The sequence below is a fragment of the Ambystoma mexicanum genome, chromosome 7q, assembly GCF_040938575.1.
Source record: "Ambystoma mexicanum isolate Mex_15411 chromosome 7q, UKY_AmexF1_1, whole genome shotgun sequence".
NCBI lineage: Eukaryota > Metazoa > Chordata > Amphibia > Caudata > Ambystomatidae > Ambystoma > Ambystoma mexicanum.
The window spans coordinates 612,704,377-612,723,711 of NC_090941.1; the positions used below are offsets into that span (position 1 = coordinate 612,704,377).

Consider the following 19,335-nt stretch of genomic DNA (forward strand, 5'->3'; position numbering starts at 1 on the left):
TGACCACTGGTAGTTTGATTTAGTCTGGCGCTTTCAGGCTTCATCAATTCCCTGCCCGACAAAAACTAAGAAAACCAGCGTATGGCAATAAGACATAGGTATCTTTTTTGGTTAAGATCAAGGGTAATATCACATGAATCCAATAGCACATATACGTTAGAAAATACCCAGACTAATGTGGCCATACGTGTCACAGAATGAGTACGGATCCAATCCACTGGCATGTCAAGGGACGCCTCAAGCACACTCGGGGAGAAATAGCACTGTGAACTTGCACATCTTGTGACTATCCTGTTGAAAGTGGTGTAATGAGAAATGTCAGATGAAGTTCCAGGATCAATGAAATTTCCAGCTCCGGGGACAGCACATGAATAGCATTGATCCTTATTAAGAACACCCGTCAGAGCCTGGACACTGTGCATGGCAGCAAGGCTCAAGAGGATAAGAGACCTACTCCGGCATACCTGCCCGATGGAAAATTCAATCAAGTTCTAGCACACGCTGCCCACACCACTCTCGTTTCCTTCATACAGGAGACTGCTTCCAATTAAAGTGTGCAAATTAATTTCTATCACATCCAAATGAGGTTTCGCATTTGTGAAAATGTTGTTTTTTCAGACGAGCGGTGCCGCCCGTCCGCCTCCTGCCGTGTAATTTGATCATTTTTGCCCTTATCTGGTCTAAGTTCCAGGATTGTGTTTTATTAATTTTTTTTTGTTTCTTGATACTCTCCAATCTAAAAGGTTATGGTATATGCGGAAAAAGCCCAGTTTAATTGAGACTATTCTTGAAGCTCTAATTATTTCCTGGAGTCTTCCAGGCTACAGCAAAGCAAAGCTCCCCTTTTAGCATTTCAAAAGAGAGCCAAGACAGCAAACCCTTTTAAATAAAAAAATCAGGCTTATCTGCGGAATGGACATTAACATTTTCAAAAAACGAAGAGAAGGCGGCTGTACATACAGAATGCTCATGTGTTATATCGAATTGCAACATGTCATATTAGAAAAGACGTGGGTGGGCATTGCATGCGGTTGGCCTGCAACGATTTCAGTATTTTGTAATTGGACGAACAACTTAATATAATAAAAAAATAACATACACGTCGAAAACTAAATGCAAAATGTAGATACCACTTTCACCAAAACACAAAAAATAGAACACAAACTCTGAGTTGCAGGAGGAATTCTCCCTTTTTAAAACCTGACACACAATTGTGAAAGACTGTCAAACTGCTGGACTGTCAATCTTTTATTTGTGTCTTGCACATCGTTTTAACAGAAATCAAAATTCCAACTACGTTAACTTTGCAGCTCTCAACATCACGCATAAGCATTTTTCCATCAGTGTAAATAGAAATCAAACCTCCTCGTCTTCCCTGCACCCAAACCACCAACCTATGCTCCCCACTTCTACGTTATCAGTAATATCTTGGTCCAATATCTCTTGGACCCTGTACAAACTGATTTCAGACCTAGTCAAAATACACAATCAGTTTTTCTTTCCATTTGGGACGAGATGAAGGTTAGGAGAGACGGAAAGGACGCCTCTACCTTTATACCAGTGGACCTATCTGCAGCATTCGACCTGGGCGACCTTAAAATTCAGCATCAATGTTATCTGAATGTGGTATTAGAGTTAGACCCCTCAAGTGGTTTATTTCCTTTCTAACCGACCAATCACTATGCATACACATTGGCCCTTTCTACTCAGTTTGAAAAATGACCTTTTGGTGTACCTCAAGGGGCCTTATTTTCTCCCCTACCTTTCAATAAGAAGCTTCCTCACCTTCTTAAGGACTCTTACTCTCTCTTGCTATAATCATACAGACAATACACCTTACAATATTGAGCAATTCGGCCCGCCGTTTGGGATCTCAGAATGCATTAAAAAAAAATAAACACTTGGATGGCAGAGAACCATCTCTTAATGCATTCAGAAAAAATGATTACAGCTAATAAATCATCTTTAAAACCACTTCTCCTAAAAGGAACAGAACTATCAGTTGCAGCCCTAACTGATTTCCAGACTGTCAAAAATGTGGGATTCACCCTTGACTCCAACCTCTCCCTTGAACCTCACCACAGTCGCCCCACAAGCTGTCACTCAGGTAAAAGCCCTCAGAAAGATCCTACAATTTCTAGAGTTTCCCCAACAATGCACGGCTATTGTATCAGTAGTAATTGCCAGACTACACTCTGCCAATAGTCTTTACCTATGTGCACCAGCTACCTTAATGCTAGACGCCACAGAGTCCAGAATGCAGCTGCACAGATCATACTGTGCCCAAGCTATAGAAACCACATCTCATGGGCACTTCAGTCCCGACACTGGCAATCTATAGGTAGGAGAATCCCTTTTAAAAGCCTGTGCATAACTTTCAAAGCAATTCAAGGAAAAGGTCCCAAATGTATCCAAGCAAAACTCAACAGATACATTCCCAATCTAAACTTCAAACCAGCTACACTCATGACCTTGAAGGGGCCCACCTATTCTGATACCAAATTGGGAGGATCCTCCTTTTCAACTCTCTCACCACAATTCTAGAGCACTCTCCCCAAAAAGATTAGAACCATATAGTAGTACCCCCAATTCAAAAGCACCATCAAATCATGGCGGTTCCCCTACTAAAAGCTTTTGTCCAATTTCACAGCCACTCTACCTGCTAGATAGTGTTTGAACGATCCACACAAGCCAGGCCTTACACCCTACTTGCATATTGACTTATGGTAAGCGCTAATAATGTTGACTCCAATTCCACAACACTTATGTTCTGATATTTCCCTCACAATCCAATTTACTCATGTCCACCTGAAGATTCCTCTGTTGATACTTTCTCTAACACCGGGCAGTTTATTTCAGATCCTACTGTACTATATATGTAACGTCCTCTGGGTACTCCTGTACTCGACAATTGTTTATATTCATTTAAGCTCTAGTTATATTAGATTTGAGCACAATATTCCTGTTGTAGTCCCAACACACATCATACTGGATTGTGTGTGGTTTTTCAATTACGATCCAACCATATGTATAGGCAATCTGCTCTCCTTTCTCCAATAAAAAGTCTCCAATAATGCTCACACTATGTATGTATTACTTAAAATAACAGATTTATCCACCACATGAATGCTGATGGGACAACCGTCAACTTTTTCCATGGTTTGTTGTTTCTGCAGGATAATTCAATAAAACTAAGGACTTAAACCCCACGTTTATTATTCCTTCTTTCTCAGGACCTGAGGCCTATGTTTTTGGCACAGGGTGAGCGAGCCCTTCAATCTCATCTTCCTGTTTGCCCGTTTGTATTCCCTGCATACTTTTCAAAATATAAGCCAATGCTTAGCTCCGAGACATCCATGTCCATTTGGGCTTGCGCTACTCATTCATTAAGTACCACTATGAAGGGAGAGTTGTGATATTACAAGCGAGTATCATAGCCACCAAAACTATCTGGACCTGTTGAGCACATCTCAAAGCCAACATGCACCCATAACTAGTCTTAACAAATCTCTCAACACACCTTATGTATATCTGAACTCCTAAAATGATGCTGCCATTACTGTTCCATATCTCTCTCTGGACGGATACTTCCTTTTCCTAACAAACAGCCATATATCTACGATGTACATCCCTGGTCACACACTCATTATAGCCTGTTTTGTCTAGCACCTTTGTTTTGGTACAACACCCTGTTTACACTTTGTTCCATATATGTTCCACCCAATTACGCTTCTCCCCCCTGTCTTCTGCCCCCCTCTACTCATCCAGCAAACTACTGTCTGGTTATCAAACCGTGGGCGGGGTCACAATTCGTTCATCCATGGACAAGGACTCTGCGCATTAAAACCACTACAGTCGTGACTGGTGCAGTACAAAAAACAATTAACATAACATTTACTGTATACATTCCCACATGTATGAGGATATCCCCTACTATGAAACATGGCCTTATTCAACAGCAATATGTTGTCCGTTCCTTAATGTGACAATATTACTTTTGTCACCACCGCCAGTCCTCAATATTGGCACCTCTACACGCACCTATACCTCAAGCATCATCAACCAGCGATTGGGCTCTATCGTCCACCGAATGGCCCTGGACAGTTCCATCATCACCTAGTGCCAGTACTCAGGTATTTTGTCAGAGCACCATGTAGTATGATAAAAGATTGCTCCTTTGAGTTTGAATCTCAAAACACTGGCTGTCTACCACCCGTCCCATTCTATGGAGTTTCAGTCTTGAGTAATACTCTGATGTGTTCGTTGCTACCTGCTTCATGAATTGTAGAACTTCTCTCCAGTCTTTTTCATAAATATTCCCTATTTTGCCTTCTCATTTTTCCCAAGAGATGAACCGAAAAGACTTCAATACCTTCAGAAAAAAGGAAATGGGTGTACATTAATCTGTATATCAGATACATTTACCTCGATCAGTGATGTCAATGGGAGGTTGAATTCCTCTCTCTTCAGACTCCCACCTGGGCCCCCAGGGAATGTTGTATTTCAAATACTTATAAAATTAAGTCTGGCTCACTGTTAGTACCCGGAAACTCTTAAAGTTGAATAGATTTGTCAGCCTAGAGATTTCCTGCTCCTCCCACCCCATGAATTGCCTTTGCTTGCTCACTTTATTGAGGGCTCTCGCTCACTCCACAGAGCTGTCCGACTTTTTAAACACATAAGTGATCTGATGCTTGAGGTGAAGGACCACTCTCGTAGTTGAACACTGTTAGAACTCAGGATTTGTAAGCAAGGACAGATATCAGATTGAATATGTAAGCGAGGAGTGTTTTGTGCCAGGTGTGATGGTTCAGTAATGTGAGGCAGACAACTTTTGGATTTGTCAAAATACGCCATTGTATTAAATTATAAATGTTATCAAACGCCTCACTATCCCTACTCTGATGAGGATTTCCCTGCCCATTAAAACTAAAGGAAAACACTCTACCATAGAATCTCTGGCCCTCATACCTAAATATCAAATACATAAAGAAGTATATGGCATTTCATAGTAACATCAACAATGATATTCACAGTCTCTCGTGATAACCTGTGTGAATTCCCTTTTGCCCAGGTTTCAAGGTAATTCAGTTCAATGTTCAACAAAAGTTAAACAAGGAAATCCATGTTTGTAATACAGTCTCAGTTCAGTTCTTGGCTCCTTCTATGTCAAATTAAAGTTATGTTTACCAAAGTTCAGACAACAGAAAAGCTTCTCTTCTTGGTGAAATAAAGACTTTCCACTTCCTCAAAATAGCATCAATGTCATTACCAGCCACAGTGCTTTGCCACAACGTCCAATAAGAAATTCCACCGTTTTTTGGTAGATTAAAGTAAATATAACTTCTGCACATGTTAATGAAATGCAGTTCTTGCTTAGCACTCGGTACATCTCTCTTTACAAGATTAGAAGTCACAGTAGGTATCTTTGTCAGGGTAGCTTCACAGCACTTCTACTTCCACTTCAGCAACTTTCATCTTTGAGCAACGTCTACAAGATTTCAGCATTAGGATCTACTTCTCTGCCTGATAGTATTCCCCCTTCAATTGTGCTACTGAACTCTCAAATCTACTGACAACCTAATACATCACCACAGGTTCAGTACTTTGTGACTCTAAACAGTTTTCAGTTATGACAAGACTCACTTTCAAGTATTTCAACACCTTCAAGTAGGTAATGCAGTCTTCACCTGAATATACCTTTTCCATGGGGGCAGCCCTTCTAGCTCTCTTGTCTATCTGCAACAACAACAACAACCTAAAATTGCCCGTAGCACACACTGCTCTCTTCTTCCTATTAGCTTTGGCAATGTAAGTTGTATCAACTTTAAAGAACAATTAATAGTATCAAGTTTCCCTTCCCCAACCTTGCCTTTATCCCTCGGTCTACTGTTAGCCAGAATAATCACCCAGTAGCTTTGTTGCAACTCTCTTGGCTTGAGGTAATGCTTGTACACCCTCATATTAGGCTATGCTGATGCTCTATTTGGCACACAGTAATGTTTAGACTCTTCTTTGACACTTGAAAAGGCTGGCTTCAGTCTTAATTGGTGAAATACATTGTTCGCTCTTGGCATGGGTAATGCTTGCTCTCTCCAACTCATAATAACAATGTTTAAACACTTGACATCTCTTGGTATAAATATTGACTGCTTTAACAAAAGATTCAGAGGTCACTCTTCCTTCTAAAATCTTTATTAGGCACACAGCACCACTCCTTTGTGTGCTTTTGCCAATGTTAAGTTCAACAATCTTGTTTCACCACTTTCTCTTTAGGCGAGTGAAGAGAGGGAATACATATTCACACGTGAATGCTAAAATTCAAGTATTCGATTGTTAAAGATTCAATACTCCACTTTGCATCACTTCTACTCTTATGCAGGTACTTATTTAGCTGGATACTGTTGCCGGCAGTGTTTCTGCAATGAAACAGAACTCCCGGTTAGACTCACTGGCTTGTGTTCCTTTCTCCACGGGCTGCACAACTTCTACAACTTCTGGATTCACTCTGGACCCACACCCTTCCTTGGTAAAGGCGTCTTCGGTCCAGCCATGCAAATTCCAAACCTCTCTCGCTCCTGAGTCATTCTGCTTCAAAGCAACTTCAGGCCACTGTCTCCGACATGCTTCTTGCTGCACAATCTCTGCAATTCGGCTGACATGTGGATAGACAGTCTTTTGTCACGCTTCCACTGCGCCGTCTCTGTACCTCAGAGTCTGGGGGGGACAAGACCCTCACAGGACAAGCAGGTGAAATCTGCTGTTGCAAAGTCCAGGCGTCCCTTCTGTTCTCCCACTTCAGCCTGGATTGCCAACACTGTGCCTTCTTCCTTCTGCTTCTGCTGCTGGCGCGGCATACACTCCAGCCGCAGTTCCAGCTTCTTCCTATTGCCTGCACCTGAAGAGGTCTTTTAAGCCCCTGAGCTTCCCTTAGATGTGGGCTATCGGACTTAAATGCAGGACTACTGCTACACCATGCCTATTCAGCCATCTTCTTCCTCTCAGTACTTAAATAGATTTTGGGACTTGCAGTCTTTGTCAACAAAATTAGCCTTTCTGACTTCTTCTGTTTGGCAAACAGCCACAAAAAGTGTGGGGTTATGATGAAAGTTAAACAGGAGGGTTTCCCAGTCTTCTTTGCCTGTTCCCTCCCTCCTCCCCCATGTGATCCTCCCGCAGAACACCCCCTCCCCAGGGTCGGGGTCAGGTAGTGTCTGCCTTTCCCTGGTCACATGGGAAGGACCCCATGCGAGGTTTCTGGGGGGACCATTACTGATTCATCACACAGGCTACTCACATCCCTGCACTTAATGGTGGCACTTGCTGTGCCTTTGGTACAGCACTTCAAGTCAGAGAAAAAGGGTGGGTGGTGGGTGGAGAGGAGTCATCACCTGCTAAACGTGTTTAGATTTCTATGGGACAGCAATCATGCCTCTCCATGCACAATCAAGGGGGATGCTGTACAATTTGGCTGTGGAGAATTAACTTTGTAGGTCTACTGCAGATTCTACAATTAGAACGAGAGTGTACCCCTTCTCAACAACTTCTTTCGTACATGATGCCAAATGGTTAATGTTTTATTACATTTATGCCCATTAATTAGGAAAGATAGTCTTGTCTTTATTATTTTTTGGGTCCTATGTCGTTACATTGACTTCAGTTTTTTCCCAATGAAAATACTTTGAAAAAACGAATAGAATGTTGTGTTTCTCTATTTGGGGGTTCCTTCTCAACCCCTCCCTTTGCCTATATTAATAACCCTACCCCAAACCCTTCCTCACCCTTTTAGCCCCTTAAGCCACCCCCTATATATAAATCAATGAGTTTTTTGAAGTCTTTTGATGAAAGGCTGCAAAACCATTATTTTGTATCTATTGAAATCATATGAATACCTATTTATTTAGTACACATTACAACTGAACAGTTTCTAGGTGTTGATGGCAGGTGTTACTTTGATCCAATCAAATGATCTTGATTATAATAATTGTTGGATGGAGTCTTGCTACCGAGAATTAAACCTGTGCCCTGCAGATTGAATATGGACTCATGTATCTGAGCTGTCCTAGTGGTATCAAAATGCATATAATCAGCACATTTTGCTTGATGTTTTGTGAAAACAATATAGGCTTCATGGATAACTCAAAAATGTACGGTAGCAGTCACTCAATTACAGGTTTCTAAAACATGAGCAAAGAGAGCTGCATCATCTAATCTGACTGGGGTCATGGTGCCTTCAGCCAAGAAGAAAACGTCATAGTCCCAGATGCTTTTGTGATTCCTGTTTCAAGTAGCAGAGTCCGTTCCGTGTGATCCCCATTCCCCGAATTAGAGTTGAGTAGTTTCCACTCCAGCCACAAGCACGTTTACTATACATCCACAAAGGTGTTACCAGAGCACCTTGTAGTCACAAAAGAGGTGGAAATTGACATGGAGGAGGGCAACGTCTGCCTTACATAAACAACAGAGAGGTCACCAAAGTGTGGGAGATGCCACTGAAAAGGGAGGCGCTTTTCTTTCAAATGGTGCTCTTGTCCAGGAGTCCATGTAGAGCTGAATACCAGAGAGCATTTCCGGAAATCCAACGTCATGTACCCCGCTTTATCCTAAAACCATCCAAATAAATTGTAGATCAAACGATCCCATACTCCCCAGGAACCACGAATCACTAGATCACCGGAGAATATTTTTATCTTCTTGTGTTTGCCGGCTTACTCCAAATAATGGTCCGTGACTCATCCCAGACTGTAGGCAAATCAATATGCAATAAATGTCTAATGAAAACAGAAGACACTCGCCTTTCTGATTATGTCGTCCTTGGTCTAAATCCTTCAATGAACTTATTGCAGAATCAGGCTTCCCTGGACAACAGAGATTAGTTTACCCCATTTGGGTTTTTAACAGCTACATTCCTGTTTCCATCCAATCTAAAGCCTGTTGCAAAAGGATTTGGGTTGTTTGCCCGTAACAGAAAATTTTGCAGCCGAAAAGACCGTAGCTAACTTCACCGTTATGGTCGAACAACCCAAAGCAAATGCCTCCTTAAGCATACCCTACAAATATACTCCCCCCCCCACTTACTTACCTTTTGGTGACACACCTTGTGTGCATCCGACTCCCTTTGACACTGGTTCCCTTTACTTACGTGCTTCAAAACCGGCCCGCAAGGTCCTTTCCTATTTTTCTTTTCTAACTTTATTCCTCTATGGACACCCCCCACAACCCCTGCTCCCATTATAGCGAGCAAAGGGAGAAGGGTACACACCCGCAATCCCGGTTCCCCTTGTTCGCTATAATGGCCATGTATGGTATATTTGATCGAATTTTTGGTTGTACGGAATTTTCATACAGCCTACATTTGGTCAAATATACCATACGATTTACTTTTTTGATCTTTTTTTGGCATTCCCGCTGCAGATCCTCTGGATTCAAAAAACCCATAAACCCACAATATTCTAATGCCATAATCATGGGTAGAAGCTGTACTTTCATGGAAGCTAGACAAGCCTTGCAGAGTGGCCCATATCACGGTCTCTTAAGCAACTAAAAGCACAGGAATAACCCCGCATAAAAAAGGGTGCTACACCTCTACTCACTATATCCTTCTAACTATAAACTCTCCAAGGAGGAATCAGGGCCAGAATCCATGGAAAAAACTCCTGGACATTAGTGAGGACCATGGGCACAGAAGCGGATGCACTAGCAACCACTGGTAGCACAGTAATACTCATTCAATAACTTTAACCGTGATGACATGTTACCCGTCGTTCCCATGCAGCATTAGCAGCACGGGTCGTGACATCGCCACATTATCAGCGTGGGTTAGCATAAATGCCCGGGACAGGAGAAAACAAGAAGGGATGCGGGATTCAGGCGGCGCAACACGTGCATGGGGAGGAGAGGAAGAACACGATGCAAGACGGAAGATGGGTTAAGGGGGATACCACACTTTCAGGAGAGTGTGATAGAGGGGTGAAGGTGACAATGGTGCAGGACAAAAGATCCACCAAAGCAAAAGGCAGAATGGAACAGGCAGTGAGGGAAAGCCTGCAATGGAAAGAGTGGTGCAGTGAAGCCAAGGAAGCATATTGACATTTTGTACATTTTAAATATATATTTTCATTAATTTAAAAATCTTTCAACAGTTTATGATTATTATTAAAATAATAACTGTGATCCGTGCAATCTTATATGTTAGTCCTCCCCATTGGGTCTGTAAGCGCACACAGCGCTGTACAAAGGGAAGGTTGGGCACATGTCTTTGCACTCCAGGGCAATTATAAAATGAGAAATTCCATTCACCCCAATATTAGGATTTTCAGAAATAACATTTTGCAAACATTTTTCATCATAAAAACCGTAAACATTAAAAAAAGACAACAGCTCCAGTACTTTCTTCACTAAAGCAAACCAAGTGTCCATTGTTAATTGGATGCAATGAAGCATAAATTGATAATTAACTGTCTTTCATCTTAAAAGATCATTACCGAGCCAAGCACCTAACCCAGCTAATTATTATAAGATATCATGTGTCTCTGAATCGTTGCCGTCCTTGCAGCCATGCACATACAATAGATCATGTCCCCCACCGGATGACAGCACTGGTGGAAACCATCCTTCCCTGAGAAAATCATGCGCATCGTCTTTCAGGGTCCTTCCTAAAGATGTGAACTAATTGGATTTACTAGACCCCGCTCATTTCACTGCCATTTTCTCCCAGCTAACACGTCCTAATTTGCTGCTTTGAAATGTTTCATAATATAATGAGTGGATGAGCTTTCTTGAGCCAGCAAGCTTTTAGGTTTTTCTTTGTTAATATGCAGGAGTCGGTGCAAGGATTGATGTCTCCTTAAGCAAGTGCTGTTTGCAGCTTCCAGTCCTTTTAATAAGGCCAATCTGATACCCCAAGACACAAGCTGCTGAATTCCTTGCTGTAGAAAAAATCCACAGACTGATCCAACTCAGCCACAATTTACAGTATTATTTGTGAACACATCATACAAATCTATCAATTTCTATAAAACGACACATTTGATATGTATTCCTTCTCCTCCTACATGCATAAATCCCACAAAATAAAACATGTTTAGATGATTCTGCTGCTAAAATCCATGCTTTTCAATTATAAGCACATACTGTATATTGCCAAAATGATCAGACATATTAACAAAGTGCATACAACATTGGACAAGACAAAACCTATTTCTTCGTAGAACATCTCTGAGACATCAACATAGAGCACTGTCTCTAAGCCGTGTCCTATTCTGTGCATTATATTTAACTATGTGTATAGACGTCCAATATGGCTTCTTGTTAATTCCAACTATGTTATATACATAGACTAGTTTCGGCTGCCTGTCTCAAATTATTTCATGCTGCCACCGTCCTCAGGGTGAAGAAGTCAAAATAAGTCTTGAAAAGGAGAGTGCTTGAGCCCAAGTTGGTTCTGATCTAACCTAAAACCAATAGTTTCTGGTCTGATTCTCCCAGTAGCATGTTTTCAGGGAACAAAGATATATCGTGACTTTCGTAGTTGATTCTCAAAGAGAGTCTCTCAAGAGCAAAATCTGCCTAATTATGGTAAACTGGTGTACGTTTGTCAGCAATCTTCCGTTTTCATAAAATGCTGTCAAAATAATGCAGCTGATATACACCAGTTGCAAATAATAATAATCCTGTGTTCCGAATAATGGTCCAGCAGGAGCAAACGTCTGCAGTCAGATTGTACCATCAATTAATCTGGTAACTTTGTCATTTTATAAACACACTTTTCATATGGACATGATGCCTAATAGCGATATGGTTATTCAGAAGCTTATGGGTACGGTTAGCAAAGATTTTATTTTGGCAAATTTCCCCCATTGATTACTATGGGACATACTTTCTTTATGCTGGTTTTAAACACTGACCTGACTATTGAAGGTAAGTAAAGCGTTCTGCTTTACTTCACTTGCCTTTTTGGGTCATTCTTATGGGGAAACTGATTAGTCCCCCAGACTATCAGTACTGAGAGACTATGTCTCTCTCTGTGAATAAAATGCTGCAAGGTTTTTCAGCGTGTACTTTGGCTATATTGTTCTTTGGCATTCTTCCTGCCTTCTCAGTTCAGGAAATTCTTTATGTGCAAATCACGTTCTCGGAGAAAGATTTGGCTTTTGCAGGCTAAAGGGCAGTTACTGTGTGTGGTCAGAGGAATGGGCTGGGACAGCCTAGTCCCAATCCACATCCCTGGTGGCTGAATGTCTGTTGCTGGGCAGATGTTGTGACCAGTCGCTATCCATTATGCTATTGGTGGGCTTGCTCCTAGATTGAATCTTGGATTAAAAAAAGGACTCCACAGATATTTATCAGATCACTATTGAAGCCAAGACTTCTTCAAAGAAGAACAGACCACCGACGACCAGAGGGTGACGAGCATTGGCTCTAGTGTAGTCCTGTTGAAGCCCTGCTCCTCTGTCCAAATCTCAAGAAGGCCTTTTTTGGTGCTTTGATCTCTGCACCGGTGGGAACAACCAGCCTTGACCCCTTCTCTAGGGCCTGTGGCTGGTGAGCCTTCAGAAGTGTCCTTGGACCAACAGGTGGACTGACTAGCTCTCTCCTGGGCTACTTCTCTGCAGCCATTGCCATTCCGCGCAGAGCCTTCATTCAGCATGTACCATAAGTTGCATGCTCGTGCATTTTCAGCCATCTCAGATCAAGGGAGGCTGTGCTGAACTTCCTCCTCTGTTTTTGCCGCTGGAAGATCATCTATCACCGCCTGACCATGAGGCCATCTGCTGAAACTGGTCATCTTTGTGTTCTAGCAGAGTCATGTGGCCATCTGTCCTGCAGAATTTCTTCATTTGGGTGTTCTACTTCCAGTTGTCTGGGACAGATTCCTAAGTATGGCAACCTGCCAAAACTAAATCCTGCGATGAAAGTAACCTAGATGACCCGCTAAAAAAGAAGCAGAGACAGAAGAACAAGCCTGCAACGGATTCTGGAACTTCCACAAGTGGTCTCCGGAGGGCTCTGAGCCGGGAGGGACAGTCACATTCCTGTTGCTGTTCCCCCCATCTCCTTAGGGTAACAAGGGTGTAAAATGCTGTCCCTAACTCACTCTTACTTGAACTTTGGTGGCAGAACCTGGGTCAAGTATCCCTGCCTAGACCTATCCTAGTGTGTTGGGATTGAGTGGAATACCTACCTGAACTTTATCAAAGTTTTTACTCATATTAGTCACTGGCTCTGCAAATCTCTGTGTAGACCTGCCTGAATAGTATCTACTTTGACCTTCGAGACTTTTGGGCAGCAGGCCCCAAATCATTTTAGGGTTGGACTTTATAAGAGCTAGAGGAGCTGTTCTGTGATTATTCTAAAGAGTTCCTTCTATTTCTATGCATCCGAGTACTTAACTGTGTTTCACTGGTCATTGAATCAAATGTTATTCTATTTCTCTTAAGTGTGAATGTATATAAGGTTTTGCATGACAATATTTCACTAGATGTTTTTCTTCCTTAGTTTGTAAACTAATATGGTTATACTTACCTGTCTAACTGGAATTACTGGCATTACTCTGTATAGACTAATTTTAGTCCTAGAACACTATTGCACCCTTCCTGCCATGCCGCTCTGCTACCTTACCTTGATTGTCTTCCCTGTTGGCAACCCCAAATCCTCCCCATAAGGTTGATTTTGAAAATCCATCTTAACGGTTACTCAGTGAGAAACTATCTAACAGAAAAGATTAGTGAATCCAAGTGGTGTTGTAAAATCAGGCATACGAAATAAGCATGTGGAGATCAAGTTTACCAAGAAACCAACTTGTTCGGGGGAAAACAAAATATTGACTCTTCTTTTGAGCATTGCAATGGAGAAATTACTTACCGGTAATGCTTTTTCTATGGATTCTTCTTTCGTAGATTACTCACCAGATAGCTATCCATTGCAGAATCAGCTGTTTGGGAACTTTTTCAACATGGGGCATAGTATGACGGACATGACATCGGCTGCCATATATACTATGTCACTACGCCCCAGTAGCTCAGTTCCTTTTTGCTGTGCGCTCAGCACGCTGCTTTTAGAACGACTCTCATGAGAGAAATTTCAAATTCAAAGAAAATTGTCAGATTCAAACAAATGTGTTGATATGTCCACTCCTAAGGCACCAGGGTTCAAACATGGCCAAGAAAGCAACTCCAAGATGTCGATCCACGATGTCTCAGTAAAGATCAGTCGTCGAGGATAGTGCCTCTTGTCACCAGGCAAATCCCAAGTCATTAAGGGAGCGATTTGAAAAGCTAGTACTCAGGCGACCCCCAGCAAAATCCCCAGCTTGTTTGACCACCAGGTCATCGGGTGAGGATACCCAGGGGCCCACACCTGAAAAAGAGCACAGGCGTCACAAGAAGGAAAAAAAACAGTCACATTCCCGGAGCCATAGTCGGCCTCGTCTTCCCATAAGTAGCAACGCCATCGCCACAGACACAACTCCGATTCTTCAGAGGAACGCAGTAAGACCTGCCCTAGCATGGACATGTCGAAGGCAGAGTGGAGGGATTTCAAGGAGCAAATGATTCTAATGTATAAAACGGCCGCAGTCGGTGCAACTCTGGTCTCGACGCTGCAGGCTCCCATGGCACCAGTTGTGCCCTGCGGTTCCAGCGCCAAGATGGCCAAGTCAGACCTAACGCCTTTGTGCTCGACCACGACTACCAGGAAACTGGCAGCAGTGCCTAAGGGCCCTGAGTTGCCGGAGCAGTTGGGCTAATAAGAAAAACAGCATTGCCACAAACAATGAATCACTCCTCTGTTCCCGACTCTTGTTCAACATTTATCAACACTGTGTTGTTGATTTCTGATGATGAGAGGGACCAGGTGCAATTCCGCCTTGAGCATATCGGCAAAGGAGCTATGGGTGATGACTATTTTGTCAACTAAGTGGATTTGGTTGCCCTTGATGAAGAGCTCCATGATGCAAGTGGCCTTGACAAATCTCCTGATCTGGATATGCAACAACATGCTCCATATGGGCACCCTAATGCTCAATAGCCTAGGACGGTTGAGAGGGTGATTGAGCCCTTGGGTCCGTGTGCCTCTGCGAAGCCCCTGTTTGCCTATGACCCCACAGACATCCTTGACAAAGGTTGGCAGATACCATGAGGGTAAATTCAGATTAGCAAAAGACATGAAAGTGTAGGTAACCACAGGTGTCATTTGGAATTCTTCACTATTAGTGCATATTGTCAAGCAATTGCGATCCACAATTACTTAATTCACACCACTTCATGGTATTGCATTTCAATCGATTTCATGTTATTAGAGCCTAGAACTACTCTTCGGCAGTGCAAGGATTAGGCATCTACGGCAATCCGGTAACTCAGTGACGTAGATTATCAGGAGTCGGAAATCCTGATCAATATAAAAGCAGTCATATGGACCGGAGGGAGATTTAATGCCGTGAAACACTTTCACACTCCTAGTCTACCAAAGCATTTGGTGGTAGCGAAAGCAAGAGCCGTGCATGCATGTCTTTTAATTCAATATGGATGATTGTGCAGGTATTACAATACAGAAGCTGCAACATTATTTTTAAAATGTCTAATATGCAGGTATCATATCAGGTTAAAAATGCTGATTTAGAAAAACTGCCACCCGTTCATACTTTTAATAATCATGATACTGACAGTTCCTGATATACTTTTGGCATCTTAATATGTTTATGAACTACCAGGCGCATTGGTAGAAAAAGCTAAGGTGAAGGAATTCTTACAGGTCCTGGACGACCTTAACTACCCCTTTAAAGTCAGAGACCATGATGGCAACCCATTCTTTACAAATCGCTCATGAGCACTTACTGTTATTGGGATTGTCTCCAATGATATGATGGCGTCCACTCCAGTACCACAGAAGAAGGGTCGCATCTCGTGACCCCGAGACGATGTAGCAGTCGCCACCGATGTACGACTCCGACCTTGCCAGGCACGTGACCACATCCCAGTGGCCAAACACAATCTGTGTCAATTTGCCTGCAACAAAGCCAAGAGTAAGGCAGCACAGAGTTAGCCATAGAGCTAGTGAAGTCGCACTTGTTTTGCGGTATTGTCCTGCAGTTTACAGTATAAAATAAGAAGTGCATATTAATGACATCAACCTTCCACGTGACCAGAGGAAAAACCATTCAACCCCAATTGGTGCTCCGCGTTAGAAAGTGTGACTTATTCTAGAAAGTGAAAGCCAACGTGTTCCCTTATCGAACATTTCAACTGAAACTGATCAAGAAAGATTGCTTAAAGTGAGATTACTGCGTTTAAAGTTCTTGTTTGCAGGTACAAAGGCAGGGTGTATGTTCCTCTTACCACGCAGTGCTATGCCCCAAGGTGTGCGGGTTAAGGCCGTGGGTTATTTTCTGAAAACCCTCCTGTGCCTCTGGCCTGCCTCCTAAAAGCATACTTTGATTTTTGCAGTGCACACACTCACGTTACCTGAAGTCTTTCTCGCAAACAATCATGACACTTTTGTCTTTTTAAAAAAAATATTTATTTGTACATTTTACACAAGAACAGTTAATCATCAATAATAAATAACCAAAACAATATAACTACATGCAGAATAAAATATACATATTTACAGTCAGTTAAAGAACTAGTACAAATTCAGAAAGTTATCCCAAATCTTTGCATGCAAGGTCAGTTTCCCTTGTCTCCTGTAAATTACTCTCTCCATGTTTGCAAGACAAGTCATCTCCTCAATACAATCCGCAACCGTAGGTGCAATTCGTGATTTCCAGCACCTTAATATCCTTTTGCCTATACAGGCCCCTCGGAACAAGATTTTCTTCTGAGAGACTGAAAGGTCCTCAAGTAACTCACCACCTCCTAAGATCATCGTTTTGAAATCCAATGCAATATTCAAGGTCAAAATTTGCAAGAAAATGCTACACACATCCTGCCAAAATCCACACACTCATATACAGTCCCAGAGTAGATGTTCCAAGCTACCTACTTCATTCCCACAGCACCAGCATTCGTCAGATTCCACCATACCTCTCTTCATCATCCTTTCCGGACTCCAATACACTCTCTGTTGAGGCTCTTTTTTTTGCCTCAAACGTTCTTTCAAGTTTATAGAGCAAGGCTTTATATTAGCACACATTTCCAACCACATCTCAGATGAAATCACACACCCCAATCTCCTGCCCCAATCCGCTCTTCAGAATTCTCTTCATAATTAGAAACAATTTGATTGTACACCCTGCAAGCAATTGAACCACATCCCGACTCTCTCCTTAAGAAAGAGATTCTCTATTGCATCACCCTGCTCAGCCATCTCTCTTATACATTTTTTCAATTTCCGGAAGTCACTAGTTGAGTAATTGTCAATATTAAATTTCGCACACAACTCTCCTTCATCAATTCACTTACCATCCCTAATGACATCACCAATTCAATATATACCACTTAGAAGCCACTCCAGCCAGAATAAAGGCTTACCTCCATCAACTATCGCCGGGTTCAACCAAATGGAAGCATGAGAAGTCTTCAAAGCCACCGAGCCCAACATTTCATGCACATTTTTCTAAGTCTCTCTCAGAAACACAGTCATTGGCATTATCCTACATTGCCTATTTGTGGCCTTGAGGATTGCCGTAGGCGGAAGTGGGCCCAATAAACTCGCCTCTGCCACAGCCCACCTATCCAGTGGTTCTTTCAAGAAGGGGACTATAAAGTGACTAGAAAAAACCAAGTGATAAGCTTTTGTTTGTTTTGTTTGTTTTATTCATATTTATATATCGCACAACAGCCCGAAAACATTGTGGCACTTGTTACAGTACAAAGCTTAGTTACTTGTTTACATGGTCATTAGCAATATATATACAGGTTTCAATATAGTTACATGGTCATTAGCAGTATATATACAGGTTACAAAATAGTTATATTACATTTGTGTTATATTACAGTATACATGGCAGAAGTGGAGGAGACAGTCCTCCACTTGCTAGTTGAGGAGAGTGGCCTTGAGGTTGTTGCGGAAGACAGTTTCAGCTCTAAGGGTGGAAGGGAGTGAGTTCCAGACTTTCGGTGCAATATAGGAGAAGCCTAGACCTCCCGCTGTGGCTCTCTTTATGAGTGGTATGTGTAGCTGGTTGGTGTACTGAGCTCTGGTGGGGCGAGTGGATGAGGTCCTTGATATTGCTTCAGATGGGTATGCTGGAGCGGTTTTGTTGATGCACCTGTAAGTGATGGTGAGGATTTTCAGAGTAATACGGTCTTTGACCTGGAGCCACCGGGCTTCATGTCTGGCGTGGGATATATGGTCTCTTCTAGGGATGCTCATGGCGGCTCTGAAGGCATTGTTTTGTGTGGTTTGCAGTCTGTGAATGTTTTTGGTAGAGGTGCCAGCTAGAAGGGCGTTGCAATAATCGAGTTTGGCTCCTATATTTGCTCTAGCTATGGCCAAGCGGTTGGGGGTGGATAAGTAGGGTTTAATGGCATTGATGAGTTTGGTGCTGAACGCTAATGCAGAGGCTATGGCGCTGACTTGTTTGTTTATCGATAGATTTGCATCAATGTGAGCACCTAGAGTCTTGACAGAGGATGATATAGAGATGATTGAGTTGTCTATGTTGAAGTTGTTGTATTGGGGGCTTAGTTTCGATAATGTGTTCGTATGGCCCAGAATGAGAATTTCAGTCTTCTCCCCGTTAAGACAGAGGCCATTGATTGCCATCCAAGCTTGGATAGTGGCATAGATGTTGTGAAGGGCCGTGGCGTCTTGGTCATAGAGTCCAGATAGGGGTAAAAGTACTTGGGTGTCATCTGCATAGATTGTATATGCAACACCCATGGAGTCAAGTAGGTCGAAGAGGGGGTTTGTGAAGATGTTATAGAGGGTGGGGGCTGTACAAGATCCTTCAGGGACATGTTAAGCGGCTTCACTTCAACACTACAGCTAAGTCAATGCCTAGTTTGGGATGCTGAGGGAAACCCTTATTGATATATTTTTAGGTCCAGTTCATGTACTCTGGATGACAACCCTTATATAACACTCCTCTCTTAGAATCCCCCTGACCCCACTAAGCCAAGAAGTAGGTCTGTTTTGCAAATTTAAAAGGTTTCTTTGAAAAATTGAACAATCTATATATATATATATATATCACACTTTTATAACAAACTAATATCTGATAGTACACTTAGACATATGATGTGGATCCACAATGGGTAATGTTACAGTGGTACACTTGATTACTTAGGAGTAGTATAGAGGATGAGGTAGCTGAAAATGCTTGATGGTTTCAAGGAAATGCAAGGTGGAATAAAATGCAGTACAGCAAATAAACTTGATATGATTTCAACCAAC

General features: G+C 42.3%; 1 protein-coding gene across 6 annotated transcripts in view; it reads right to left on the reverse strand.

The window, feature by feature from the left end:
• Window positions 1-19,335, reverse strand: part of NBEA (neurobeachin) — a 2,584,133-nt gene that overhangs the window by 44,666 nt on the left and 2,520,132 nt on the right. For all 6 annotated transcript variants that reach the window (XM_069640609.1, XM_069640605.1, XM_069640608.1 and 3 more), the window contains one exon: window positions 15,834-16,004. In XM_069640609.1, the coding sequence (XP_069496710.1) occupies window positions 15,834-16,004 (171 nt within the window). The remainder of the gene's footprint in view (window positions 1-15,833; window positions 16,005-19,335) is intronic.